Here is a 15489-nt window from a genome sequence, read left to right on the forward strand (position 1 = left end):
ATCTTGTTTTAATCCCTTAGAAGATTCAAGTCCTTCATATTCAATGCAACTTAAAAATTGTTGTTTTCGACTTTGAAAACCTTCAACAGAGCACACACTTGATCACTCAAATGAACTCCCGTATGAGGTGGAGGCATAAAACAGAAGTTCAATTTTTTTTTTTTGTAAACATCAATCTTTATGAACAAAGTGAGAGGTTAGAGAGATATAGTCATATATAGTTATAGAAATCCAACAATCTGATGTGAGTTATACTCTATCATTAACCAAATTCAATTCTTTTTATGGTCACTGTTTCTCCATCATGACATCTTAAGCACATCAAATTTAATTGTATTCCTTAAAACTCACTTTGATTGAGGATTCAAATAATAAAAAATTTGTCTAATTCCTTCATATTCAACAAATTGAAATGGAAGATCATGCTTAACAATAGCAATGGCTAATAGTTCACGAAAAAACATTAATACTGAATTTTGGCAACCTATTTTCTAAACTTAAGATGTTGACAAAATCATTTGTCCAACATCTTTATAGGTACTCTTGAGACAAACTTTAAGATGACGACTAAAGTGTCCTGTGCCCATTGTACTTGATCCATTAAAAAGTTTGCCACATTTCTTGTATTTACATACCAACTTTCCATTTTCATCAGGTTCACCAAGAAAATCGAAATGCGCCCAAACTTCAGAAGTAAGTCTACGAACCCGTTTTTTTTATTTCCAGGAATAACAGGTTTATAATTTTTTTTGATACCTGTGATTATTCCTGACTTTGTTATTATTATCCTCTTCATCTTCAGAAGAATATAAGTGAACATAATCAATACTCTCTGCGTCATTGTTGTTTATATACAATTTGAATAAAAATAAATATGTTGCAAATAAAAATATAATAAATAATTTTGAAAAATTGTAATAATAAAATAAAAATCAACTCATTCACAATACATTTAAAATTATATTCAAAGTATAAATTTTATTTTTTAAACGTATGATTGTGAAACAATAGTGCACAGACTTAGCACACAAACATGCCATAAATTTTGTTTTTCAACCTATTGAAAGAAAAAAAATAAAATAAAATAAAGGATTCAAAGATTTACTGGCACTGGTACTGGTTTTAGGATGACAAGATGAAATGATAACGGCGGAGGAAAAGGCTTGAGTAGTGGACAATATATGTTTGAAATTAGAATGCCCTAATTTTTGCAAAATTTGGGTTAAATATTATTATTTGTTCTAAATATTAATATTATAAGAATAAAAAATAGGAATATTAATTATCCCTACCGGTAATCACTATTTTGTATAAATATTAACATAATATTTTTAGTGTATATATGTATTATATATAGTATGCAATATATGAGTATATATATTATGTAGATATATATATATATATAAGCGTGTGTGTTAAAAGGAGAGAGAGAGGCGATGTGATATGAAATTGATTGCTTTCAATCTGTGTCAAAATGAATATAATATGTCTCGTATTTATAGGGAGCTTAGGACCTACAATACTAGGTTGAGAGAAAACCAAAAACTCATCAAATAATAAAGGAGTACGTATGTAAGGACAAGACATTCACATCCAACATTATGAACTGTACACGTATGATGTATGTGTATGTAACATTATTATTATTTTTTTATTTTTCTATAAAATAGCCCATTAATAATTGAGTTGGAGTGGTAAGATTTAAAAAATATATTTAAATTTAAAGGAATGTTTATTAACAGGTTAAACAAGTTATTTTTGGTTAAAAATTTTAGCCTAAACCTGACCCATTTAATTAAATGAGTTTAATAAGTTTGACCCAATTATTAATTGGATCAAAAATTTTAATATGAATCCAACTATTTTAGGTCTGATTCATATCAGATTATAGGTCGAGTCAAATTTTACCAGTTCTACTCTTTTTATATATATATATATATTTTTATTATGGGGCCCACATTTAAAAAGGTAAAGAAAGAAAAAGAAATTGAAAGGACCGACTCGAGGGAAAATATATAAAGTAGATTTTAAAATTTGAGTCAAATACTTATTTTGTTTAAAATATTAGTTAAAAATGTATTGTATTTTGTCCAACTCTTATTTTTGTCGAGTGAATAATTTATTTTCTATTAATTTTTATTTTCTTTTTTACTTTTTTAATCCAACTAAAAATTTTAAAATACTTTCACAATATATCTAAATGAAATCATATAAATAAAGAAATTTTGATAGGAAAAACTAAGGTGGGAAAATATAAGTAAACAATAGTGTAGATTTTGATACCACCACGGTTAGATTTTGATTTGACCCATTACCCAACAATTCATGGCAAAGTATAATATAGTAATGAAATAGTGCATTACCGATTCGTATACTTTCTCCGTTCCGCAAGAATATTGTCATTTAGTTTTTGCATCAGTGTATTTAATATTAAAAATATTTTTATATTTGAATAATTTACTAAACAAATATCATTGTATTTGTATTATAAGAGACTAATAAATGTATTTTTGTCTTTTTTTTCTATAATAATTAATATTTAAAGATCAAAATGCAAAAAAATTATGACAACCTTCTTGCAGGACGGAAGGAGTATTATATTTTCTTTATAGACATTGGCTGCTCAAAGTACTATTGTGCATAAATTATACTACTTTCGTCATCGAAATCTGTGTTTATTTTTTTTAAAAATATAAAGGTAATGAACACAGATTTTGATGACGGAGGGAGTAATATATTTTATTAAAATCACAATACATTTGGGCACATAGAGAATATGTAATTTATATTTATATGATTAAATTATATTTTTACTTTATTAATTTTTGTTATGATATGTTACATCTTTTATAAATATAATTGCATATGTGGAAGGCTTTTTACTCTTTAAGCTGTTATCTGTTACAAAGTTTTACATGTAGATAAGATTAAGTATTTAGGGTGTTTGTTTTGTGAAAATGATTTGAGCAATTTTTTTTTTTTTTTTTATGCAAAATATAGAGAATTGTGTAGGGAATATAAAAATAATAAATATGTATAATATATATTTTTAATTTTTTGAAAAAATGTGTAGAGAAAAAAAATCTAAAATAACAAAGCCTCGTCGTCTCTATTTCTTTAATCAAATTTTCTAAAATTTTACTATTTGAACTCTGTTTTTTCCGAAAAAATATATATTTTTCTCTTACAAAACTAACCATCAAATATTATTTTAATACCAAATCATTTCTCAAACTCAATAAAAAAAACACAGCCTTAGTTAGACCTTTTACAGATATTTATTCTTTTATTTTGTATAGCTGTTGAGGGAATGTATATATTAATATATATAGATTTTATAATATTGTTCAAGTATCGTTTCTGAGATTCGACAAAGCCTTCATTCTTGCAGCTCAAGGGAATTCCTCTCTCCCAAGTCAATTTTTAATATATACTCAACCAGCTTCTCCACCTCTACATACACACAACTAATATACATACATACATACATACATACATACTTTTATATATATATATATATAATATTCTGTATGTGTGTGTCTAAAAAATGAACACACCTTGGAGGCTACGGCAAAGCTCTTCATAAATACATCTGCAGACATTAACATAGAAAACCAAACATAAATCTTCCCAAAAACAACAAAAATGAAGAACCACATTGCAAGAATGAAGAAGAACAAGAACAAGAACAAAGAAGATAGCCACAAGCCATTCCCATGGCCTAATCTTCCCCCCCAAATCACTACCCTATTAGCCATACACCCCACCCTGATGCACAACATCACCGCCTTCGGCTGCCTCGCCGCAAAGTCGTGGAGATCGCCTCCGAAACAATGCACCAAATCCCGGTCGCCACTCTTGGTCGAAATCGATATGAAGGAGCTACGAGGCCGTTCCCACGTCGTCGACATTCAGTTCCACGAAAAGTTTCCCTACTGCTACTACAAGAGAAGATCATACAACAACTACTTCTGCCCCGGGCGACGTTTCAAAGGATGCACCGGTGGATCGGTGGTCGTCGCGGGATCGAATTCGTGTGATTTATATTTGTGGAATCCGGCGGTGCAAAGCTACTACTACTTGTCGAAATGGGACTCGAATATCCCTTTCAAGACTTGTGTTATATCATCGCCGTTTTTGTCGTTTCAAAAGCATCGTAACGGCGTGTTGGCGATTACCGGAATGTGCTCCCCTGCTTTAGGGTTTTACAAATGGGGGGAGCCTTGGATTCTTCGAAATTGCGTCGTCGAAGAGCCTTACGCTCCCGGGCAATGTATGAGTTTTACGAACGTCGTAGGCCACGGCGGGAAGTTCTATGCGTTGAGCTTGCAAGGAAGTGTTGCGGTGATCGAGGGGGTCGAGATCACGGCGATCGGGGCGAATCGGGCGGTTCCTTCGGGTTTGTCGAGGCAATTTAGGGAGTATTTGTTTGAGGTGGATGGGGAGATATTGTTGGTTCTACTTGTGTCGAGAAAGTCGATCGATGTCGTCGATGATGTCGAGGTGTTTAGGCTTGATGTTGGGAAGCTTTTGTGGGTGAAGGTGAAGAGTATTGGAGAGAAGGCATTATTTGTTGAGGATGAATGTTGTATGGGAGTTGTTGCAAGAAGTGTTGGATGTAAGAAGAATTGTGTGTACTTCACACATCATAGGACTAATGTTTGGTGGAAATTTGATATGGGAAATGGGCATATTGAAGGTGCATCTTCAAGAAATGGTGATGGAAATCAAGAATTTGAGAAGTGGGAGGAACCTAATTTGGAAATGGAATGATTCAATGAAAGACAAAAGTCGCATAAGTCGCGTACATTGTGTGCTAAGATATCATATATTGTATTATAATATAAAATATATTGTATTATAAATATGTAAAATATGTAAAATATATATATTTTTTTATATATATTATTGATCGGGTTAAATTAGTACTATTCTAGTGTCACCGGATTAACATGAAATTCATGCCCCTTGAAAGAAATATATTTAATATGATAGTTTTTCATAAAAATTATTGTAATATTAATATCAAAATATCTAATTAAATATATGCCTATGTTAAGAAAATTCATTGATCTCAATAATCTATTTCACACATTACTTAGGAAGTGTTCGTCACCTGTTACTACTGTCATCTTCTTCGAAAGAGTCCACGGCTGCGTCTTCATCAGCGAATTGAAATTGATTGAGCATCAAAACCTCTTCTAATTCCTTACCAAAATTATCCGAGTCATCATGCATTTGTTCGTCTACATTGCCTACTGGCATTTCATTAAAAATTAGTTGTTTGTAATAAAATCGAAGAAGCAAAACCAACCAGATGAAAAGAATCTAAAATTGTTATTAACTTCCCAAAAAAAAAATAGATACAAGGGAGAAGGGAGAATGTATGTACAATTAACTACTAAAATTGACTATAGATTGGGCTTAGGAGATTAAAGTATGAGTTGAGCCTCAATTACAAAAAATTATTAAAGGTCAAGTTACTGGGCCAAAAGATTGTCTTCTTCAACCTCTCGATGGTGACCCGGAGTGTTGTGATTGTTGTCATCCCCCCCCCCGAATCACACAGCTTAAAGGGAAATTTTGAAAATGCCGGTCCCGAAAAGGCTTGATAAGAATATCGGCAAGTTCTTCATCAGAACGAACAAATACTGGAGAAATGAATTTGGCATAATAGTAGTGGCGGTTAAAATGGCAGGTAATGTCAATTATGTTTAGTTCGTTCATGAAAAACGGAGTTCTTCGTGATGTGAATTGTTGTCTGATTGTCACAGAGGAATGGGAGTGGAAACTGGAAGTCGGAGAGCTTGAAAGATGTAGGAAATCCACACTAATTCGTTGGTGGCATGATAAGCGAAAATTGGAATTTAGACAAGGAATTTATTATGAGTTCATTGAGTGAATTGTATACTATTGAGTACAATTATTTAGACTTTTTTTATTGATGAATTTTCAGGTCAAACACAGGGATTTTAAGTAATGAAATTAGATCAAGAATTTCATACAAGTTAGGCGCAGCGGAAAAACGGTAAGCCGGTTTGCTCGTGAGCGAGCCAGAGGACAGTTAAACTAAAATAGAATTTAAACTAAAGCGAGTAAAACTAAGCGGTTGGTGGGAGTTGTAATGAGGATGGTGCGCGAGCAATGGATGCACAGAGAGCGGTGTGAGCGAGAGCGAGTGAGTGTATAACGAGCGATTAGGGGATGAGATAATGTTGTGTGTGATTTGTGCATTTTTTAATGGCTAGACATTCATTGATGTAATGAGCGAGCGATGATAGTGAATAAGCGAAACATGTATTTATAACACATAATGATAGAAGAAGTGAGTGTAATTGCGTAGAATGATTAACATAGAAACTGAAATCGTTGATACTTGACCTTAAGAGATTTACAATAGACTTTAATGACACCCAAAATCAGAATATTATAGGCAAGAAATGCTACTGTCGCTAGACATTCCTGTGGCCTAATAGACAATCGCCTATGACCCTTTAATTATTAGTGGCTTTATCCTAATGATACCTCTCTTTTTCAGAATCAAATTCGGAACATCAGCTAAGCAGGTCGAAAAGGCTCCCGCGTACTTAACTATATTGAATTGCCTAAATTATGTTAAGGAATACGACTCAAATCTAGGTTTAATTAGTCGATTCTTCTCTGTTCTTTCTCAGCGAAATAGAATTCTAATTTTAACATCTTGACACAAATATGAAGTGGGGATGAAGGTGAGTATGAAGAAATCGTGATATTTCATTGACTACTAGGAAAACAGTAAAGATTTACATTACAAAAAAAAGTAACAAAGTTGTAAACTTAAACTAGAAAACAGTAAGATGAGCGGCCAGATGAGGAGATCATCTCGACTCCTCTGGCCATTTCTATCTAGAGAACTCCCTTACAGGGTTGGAGCTCTCGGAAAGCACTAAGAATCTGCTAAAAATAAGAACACTTGTGTGTAGTGTATTTTTTACAAATGGAATCTGTGCTTATTTATAGATCTATGAAATCGGCAGTTGCAGAGCAGTTGAGCGGCGGTTGAAACCGTAAGGCAGTTAGGCTGTTAAGTGCAGTTAATTTGTTGAAGCAGTTGCACCGGCCGTAACTCTTTGATCGCCGTTTCTCTCGCTTTGGAATGTAAGATCACAGATCTTCTTTGGTTTCTTGGATGGCTAGAGGGCACCAGCGCGGCTCAAGCGGTGATATTGTCGTTGGGTGGTAGTGGAATGGCTTGACCGCTGAGAGATGAACACTTGGTAAAATTTAATGATGGTCCAATCTCGCTTCTGCAGTGACAGATATCTAGTCGTTGGCGCTTGTGCAAACGGTAAGAGTGTCGCTTGACAAGCCGGAGCACCGTCGCTTGACTTTCAACACTTAGCTTTTCTAGGCCAGAAACATCGCTTGAAAAGTTCAAAAACGTTAATAATCTCAATAGAAAAACTCTGGGTCATGGCAAGCAAAACAAATCTACAAAGTAGGGCATAAATTAGAAATTGCGATGGTTTTTACATAAAATTCAAGTAATACACAATTTTTTCAATCGAAAATAATATTGTTATTTGGAGTTATCATGGCGGCGCTCATAGTCTGGTGTTCTGACTCAGCTGTAGACATATTCACAACACTTTGTTTCTTGGCCTTCCAAGAAACTAAATTATTGCCAATGAAAATACAGAAGCCTGTGATCGATTTGTGAGTGTCCTGGAAAACGCCCCAATCGGCATCAGCATATGCGGAGATACGCAAGAAGAGGCAGGCAGTGTAATAGAGACCATAGTTCAATTTGTTCTTAAGATAGCGCAACACGTGGGCAGCTTTCAGATGACTAGTGGTAGGTCGGGACATCAATTGCCTTAGTTGTTGTGTTGCGAATGTGAGATCAAGGCGAGAAAATTTAAGGTAAAAAAACCTTCCCACCAATCTTCTATAAAGAGAAGGGTCATTAAGAAGTCACCATTAAGTTAGGAGAGCTTAATACCTTGAGGAAGATGTGTGCCAGTAGAAGCAGCATTGCCCAAGTCTAGGTCCTTAATAATATCCACAACATAATGGTGTTGTGATAAAAATAATCCAGAACTAGATTGAATGATTTCAATTTCCAAAAAAGAAAGTTGCATATTCCATATACTTGATAGTGAATAAACCATGAAGATAACTCTTGACCTCAAGAATATGGGAACATATGATCCAATGAGAAGTATGTCATCGACATACACAGTAAGAGCCAACAGATCATTATCTCTGTATATAATGAAAAGACAGTGATCGTGTGGAGATTGATGAAAACTAAAAGCAAGCACCTTAGCAGCCAATGTTTGAAACCAGATACGAGGGGTTTGTTTCAAGTCATATAAAAATTTATTAAGCTTGCAAACATGGTTGGGAGGCACAGTGAAACCAAGATGAGGTTTTAGATAAACTTTTTTATTAAGATGGCCATGGGGGAAAACATTGTTTACATCGATCTGGTGAATGTGCCACCCCTTAGGCATAGAAATAGCTAACAATAAACGGACAGTAGTGCATTTAGTGACAAGGGCAAAGCTATACCCAAAGCAAATACCAGGTTCTTGAAGGTAACCTTTAGCAACAAGTCGAGCTTTGTACCTTGAAATAGCCTCTGAATTATTCCTTTTAATTCGGAAGATCTAGTTGCACCCAATGACATGTTTGTGTGCAGGTTTAGAAACAATATCCCAAGTGTGATTTCCCTCAAGGGTATCAAGTTCCTCTTTCATAGCTTTTAATCAAAGGGGATTGGAAGAAGGCTCCAAGTAGGTTGTTGGCTCACTCTCAGCTTCAGTGCATGCGCAAACAAAATCCTTCAGCCATCCAGGATTTCTAGGCTCTCTTTAGGGTCTTTCTAATGCATCAGAAATAGTATAAGTCATGGAAATAGGTGGTTTGGTTGAATCAGTATCGATTGAGAGTGATGAAGTGGATGAAGCATCTTGAGAAGTTGCCATAAAAATATTATTGTTGTCTAGAGAGATTGAGTCACCTGTGGGTGGAGTGCAAGAGGGAGCATTAAGGTCCACCAAAGGATACTAAGTATAAGGAGAATTCAATTATGAAGTAGCAGAGGGTAAGCTAGGGAAAATGGACTCAAAGAACTCCACATGCCTAGAGATAACAAACTCCCTGGAAAAAATAATAAAAATTTTGTATCCTTTAATGCCTTTTTCATACCCCAGAAGACTTGTGTTGTTGAATTTATCTATTGAGATATCAGTGTTTTAAACATAGCAAAGGCAACCAAAAACTCTTAGAATGTTCAAATCTGATTTTCTGTTGAAGAGGACTTCAGAGGGGGACTTCCATTGTAAAATGGGACTAGGTAATAGGTTGATCGGGTGTGTGGCTTTTAGCACGGCCTCACCCCAAAATTCTGAAGGTAACTTTTCCTGAATGAAGAGAGTTCTTGCAACAGAAATCAAATATTGGTGTTTTCTTTCCACTCTACCATTCTGCTGCGGTGAATAAGGGCACAATTTATAGTAATAGATGCCATGATTTTGCAGAAGAGTCTTAAAAGAAGTAGAGACAAATTCTCCACCAAAGTCACTTCTAATGCCTTTCGCTTTAGTGTTGATTTGAGTATGAACGAGTTTGAGAAATGTGACAAATATATGCAAGGCGTGTGATTTTAATGTCATCAGAAATACCCATGTGTATATACTGTAATCATCAACCAATGTTAAGAAATACTTTTCTCTCCAAGTATAAGGTAGATGATAGGGGCCCCAAATGTCAACATACACTAAATCAAAGCAAGAGTTTGCTCTATTGCAACTCGAACCAAATGGTAAGTACCTCATTTTAATCAAATGACAAGCACCACAAGGTAAAGTGGAGGATAATTCGGTGTGTTATTCTCAACACTAAAATTAGAAAACAATTTTTGTAAAACTAAGCTAGATTGGTGATCCAATCTGAGATGCCATAGGGTGTCCAGCTTGACAACGCACACTTTTTTAATGAAATCTTCAAGATAGTAGAGTTGGCCCTTACCCACTCTTTTTCCAATCACTTGTTGATCAGAGTCCTAAATTAAACACTGATTATATTTCCTACACAATACCCTATACCTCACATCAAAATTTTTTTATTTTCAACAATCTCACAAAACAAACACACCGCATTTGTTTGGTTTTGATTTAAAATTAGATTTTTCTTCTTAATTTTGATTTAAATAAAATTTTGATTTGAAATTTATTGAAGAAAGATAAAAATAATTAAATTAATTTATATTTATTAAATATATTTAATTTGAATAAATTTATTAAAAATATAAAAAGTGGATAGTTAAAAGTTGTGTAATAATATTTTTGTCATTTGTTTTTTGTTTAAAAGTAATCATCTGATGTAAAGTAAGGATATTTGTGGGAAAAAAAAGTGAGGTATTTAATGAAATATTTACTTTATAATTGGATGTTCCAAAATAAAAATATATATAGTTTCTAGCTAGACGAAAGAGATTATTATTGTTTTCTCATTCTAATTTTCTTTTGTCTATTTATCATTTATATTTGAACTCGATGTGAAGTCCATCATAATGTTTAGCTTGAATTTCTAGCATTTTTGTTTATTTTATTTTATTTTATTTTTTGCTAATTTTCATTGATATGAACATTTGATTGGTTAGTAAATGAATATGAGTCTTTTTGCTAATTTTTATTACAATTGTACTCCAAACTCTTCCATTGCGTTAGCTATCAGACCTTTTGTTTTTCATTTCTTTCTCTTTCAATGTGCATCAGCAGTGACCATTCATCTCCCCGATGTAACGTTTATTCTCCCAATATACATTTCTTCAAACTACAACATTGTTCTTCTATTTAACAGAATTGTTAGTCCATTAAAAAAAAAATTTGCCTTCAAACTACAATTTTCCTCTTCAATTTGTTAGTTAACACATTCTTCTCCTACCAACTCATTTTTCTTCCACTAATTTATTACTAATAATTTATTTGTTCTTTTGCAACAGTTACAACAGTACACTAATAAATCGCCCGCAACAAGGAAATTCTTTTAAAAACTAATTTATCAAACATTTAAAATAATTGTTTGACAATAAACTAAATAGTATTGAATAAATTAATTATTGAACACCTTAAATAATTTATTTGTTTGTTTTGATTAAAATCTTAATTTTGAAATTTGAATAAAATTAAAATTGTCAATAAAATCTATATTGTAATATTATATTTAATTTATTTTTTTATTAAAACTGAAATAAACATTTGTTTAATTATATATTATATTTATGAATAAAATAAATTGTTGCACTTTTTATTTATTTATTTATATTTATATTCAATAATGATAATTTCATATTCTAAAATATAGGAAAAGATGAAAGATAGGATGAAGTTGAATAAAAAGGAAATATCATCACTATTTTTTTCATAAATTGTGTCAGCATCAATGGTATAATAAGAGAAAAATGATAATAGAATAAGAGAAAAATGAAAAATAACTAAAGAAAATAAAACAAAAGAAAAAAGAGGACAGAAATAGGGTCCTAAGTTGATTTAGGATTATTATTAATTTTTGTATAAATATTTTTGAAAAATTATAAAAAAATATATTATGTAAAAATATATTTAAAAAATAAACAGTTATATAAATTTATTTTGTTTTTGCATATAAATATGTACCAGTAAAAGTCGTACACTATTTTAAATAATAATAAAATTATATATTTTAATATTTATATTTAATTTTGATATAATTTTTAAAAAATATATTATGTAAAAATAGATTTAAAAAATAAATAGTTATATAAATTTATTTTGTTTTTACATATAAATATGTACCAGGAACAGTCGTACGCTATTTTAAATAATAATAAAATTATATATTTTAATATTTATATTTAATTTTGATATAATTTTTAAATGCAACTTTAGAACTTGGACATCGTAAATTGCACAATAACCAAGCAAAGGATGAATATATATACACAGTGTATATTGTTTTATTTCCAAATTATTTGTATTTTGATGTTTATGATATATAGTATATAGTTTATTTTAAAATTATTTTAAATGCATTATAGCTGTATATATTTGGTATGCTTTTTTTCAATAAAACATTTCTCTATAAATATTATTAAAAAAATAAAAATATATATGCACATTAATATAATATATATTATCCTTTCATAAAAAGTAAATCAATAATTCAACACAACATATTACTCTTTCCATCCAACTTAAATTGTCTTATTTTGCTTAGGTACGGAGTTTTAGATATTGGATAATTAATAATTAATTAAGAAATATATTAGTAAAAATTATTATAGATTAAAACTAAATTAATAAATAATTTATAAAATAAAAATAAATTATAAATTTTAAAATATGATTAAAATGTATAATTATATTTTTTTTAAAAAATGATAAATCATGCTAATATTTTTTATATTATCAGCACAGTTTCCAATTACATATACAAAAAATCAATTAGTGAAAGTCTGATTGTATTTCAATTATTTATATATTTTTTTAAAGAACAAGTAAAATAATTTTAGACTAATCAAAGTAGATAAATTAATTACGGAGGAAGAAGGGATAGTATAATAAGTCCGTGCTATGCACGGGTAACGACTAGTATAAATTATACTACCTCTGTCGTCGAAATCTGTGCTCACTTGCTTTATAAAATATAAAGGGAATGAACACAGATTTTGATGATGGAAAGAGTAATATATTTTATTGAAATCACAATACATTTGACACATATAATTATATAACGCGAGAATATATAATTTATATTCATATGATTAAATTATATTTTTACTTTATTAATTTTTGTTATGATATGTTACATCTTTTATAAATATAATTGCATGTGGAAGGCTTTTTACTCTTTAAGCTATTATCTGTTACAAAGTTTTACATGTACATAAGATTAAGTATTTAGGGTGTTTGTTTTGTGAAAATGATTTGAGCAATTTTTTTTTTTTTTTATGTAAAATATAGAGAATTGTGTAGGGAATATAAAAATAATAAATATGTGTAATATATATTATTAATTTTTTAGAAAAATGTGTGGAAAAAAAATTCTAAAAATAACAAAGCCTCGTCGTCTCTATTTCTCTAATCAAATTTTCTAAAATTTTACTATTTGAACTCTGTCTTTTCCGAAAAAATATATATTTTTCTCTTACAAAACTAAACATCAAATATTATTTTAATACCAAATCCTTTCTCAAAACTCAATAAAAAAAAACACAGCCTTAGTTAGACCTTTTACAGATATTTATTCTTTTATTTTGTATAGCTGTTGAGGGAATGTATATATTAATATATATAGATTTTATAATATTGTTCAAGTATCGTTTCTGAGATTCGACAAAGCCTTCATTCTTGCAGCTCAAGGGAATTCCTCTCTCCCAAGTCAATTTTTAATATATACTCAACCAGCTTCTCCACCTCTACATACACACAACTAATATACATACATACATACATACATACTTTTATATATATATATATATATAATATTCTGTATGTGTGTGTCTAAAAAATGAACACACCTTGGAGGCTACGGCAAAGCTCTTCGTAAATACATCTGCAGACATTAACATAGAAAACCAAACATAAATCTTCCCAAAAACAACAAAAATGAAGAACCACATTGCAAGAATGAAGAAGAACAAGAACAAGAACAAAGAAGATAGCCACAAGCCATTCCCATGGCCTAATCTTCCCCCCCAAATCACTACCCTATTGGCCATACACCCCACCCTGATGTACAACATCACCGCCTTCGGCTGCCTCGCCCTAAAGTCGTGGAGATCGCCTCCGAAGCAATGCACCAAATCCCGGTCGCCATTCTTGGTCGAAATCGATATGAAGGAGCTACGAGGCCGTTCCCACGTCGTCGACATTCAGTTCCACGAAAAGTTCCCATACTGCTACTACAAGAGAAGATCATACAACAACTACTTCTGCCCCGGGCGACGTTTCAAAGGATGCACCGGTGGATCGGTGGTCGTCGTGGGATCGAATCCGTGCGATTTATATTTTTGGAATCCGGCGGGGCAAAGCAACTACAACTTGTCGAAATGGGACTCGAATATCCCTTTCAAGACTTGTGTTATATCATCGTCGATTCAAAAGCATTGTAACGGCGTGTTGGCGATTACCGGAATGTGCTCCCCTGCTTTTGGGTTTTACAAATGGGGGGAGCCTTGGATTCTTCGAAATTGCGTCGTCGAAGAGCCTTACGCTCCCGGGCAATGTATGAGTTTTACGAACATCGTAGGCCACGGCGGGAAGGTCTATGCGTTGAGCTTGCAAGGAAGTGTTGCGGTGATCGAGGGGGTCGAGATCACGGCGATCGGGGCGAATCGGGCGGTTCCTTCGGGTTTGTCGAGGCAATTTAGGGAGTATTTGTTTGAGGTGGATGGGGAGATATTGTTGGTTCTACTTGTGTCGAGAAAGTCGATCGATGTCGTCAACGATGTCGAGGTTTTGAGGCTTGATGTTGGGAAGCTTTTGTGGGTGAAGGTGAAGAGTATTGGAGAGAAGGCATTGTTTGTTGAGGATGAATGTTGTATGGGAGTTGTTGCAAGAAGTGTTGGATGTAAGAAGAATTGTGTGTACTTCACACATCATAGGACTAATGTTTGGTGGAAATTTGATATGGGAAATGGGCATATTGAAGGTGCATCTTCAAGAAATGGTGATGGAAATCAAGAATTTGAGAAGTGGGAGGAACCTAATTTGGAAATGGAATGATTCAATGACAGACTACGTTGTGTGTTAAGATATCATATATTGTATTATAATATAATATATATTGTATTATAAATATGTTGCAATATGTAAAATATATATTTTTATATATATTATTGATCTGGTTAAATTAGTACTATTCTAGTGTCACCGGATTAACATGAAATTCATGCCCCTTGAAAGAAATATATTTAATATGATAGTTTTTCATAAAAATTATTGTAATATTAATATCAAAATATCTAATTAAACATATGTCTATGTTGTCAAGAAAATTCATTGATCTCAATAATCTATTTCACACATTACTTAGGAAGTGTTCGTCACTTGTTACTACTGTCATCTTCTTCGAAAGAGTCCACGGCGGCGTCTTCATCAGCGAATTGAAATTGATTGAGCATCAAAACCTCTTCTAATTCCTTACCAAAATCATCCGAGTCATCATGCATTTGTTCGTCTACATTGCCTACTGGCATTTCATTAAAAGTTAGTTGTTTGTAATAAAATCGAAGAAGCAAAACCAACCAGATGAAAAGAATCTAAAATTCTTATTAACTTCCAAAAAAAAAATAGATACAAGGGAGAAGGGAGAATGTATGTACAATTAACTACTAAAATTGACTATAGATTGGGCTTAGGAGATTAAAGTATGAGTTGAGCCTCAATTACAAAAAATTATTAAAGGTCAAGTTACCGGGCCAAAAGATTGTCTTCTTCAACCTCTCGATGGTGACCGGAG

General features: G+C 32.0%; 2 protein-coding genes across 2 annotated transcripts; both read left to right on the plus strand.

The window, feature by feature from the left end:
• The first annotated feature begins 3628 nt into the window (after positions 1 to 3628).
• Positions 3629 to 4908, plus strand: LOC127243901 (uncharacterized). Its single transcript, XM_051264127.1, has one exon. The coding sequence runs from the start codon at positions 3646 to 3648 to the stop codon at positions 4771 to 4773; it is 1128 nt and encodes a 375-aa protein (XP_051120084.1). The 5' UTR covers positions 3629 to 3645; the 3' UTR covers positions 4774 to 4908.
• An 8718-nt stretch (positions 4909 to 13626) lies between these two features.
• On the plus strand, positions 13627 to 14778 carry LOC127243902 (uncharacterized). Its single transcript, XM_051264128.1, has one exon. It carries the CDS (start codon positions 13635 to 13637, stop codon positions 14751 to 14753), a length of 1119 nt encoding a protein of 372 aa, XP_051120085.1. The 5' UTR covers positions 13627 to 13634; the 3' UTR covers positions 14754 to 14778.
• Positions 14779 to 15489: the final 711 nt, after the last annotated feature.

This window comes from Andrographis paniculata, unplaced genomic scaffold, assembly GCF_009805555.1.
Source record: "Andrographis paniculata isolate CXL003 unplaced genomic scaffold, ASM980555v1 Contig98END, whole genome shotgun sequence".
Lineage (NCBI taxonomy): Eukaryota > Viridiplantae > Streptophyta > Magnoliopsida > Lamiales > Acanthaceae > Andrographis > Andrographis paniculata.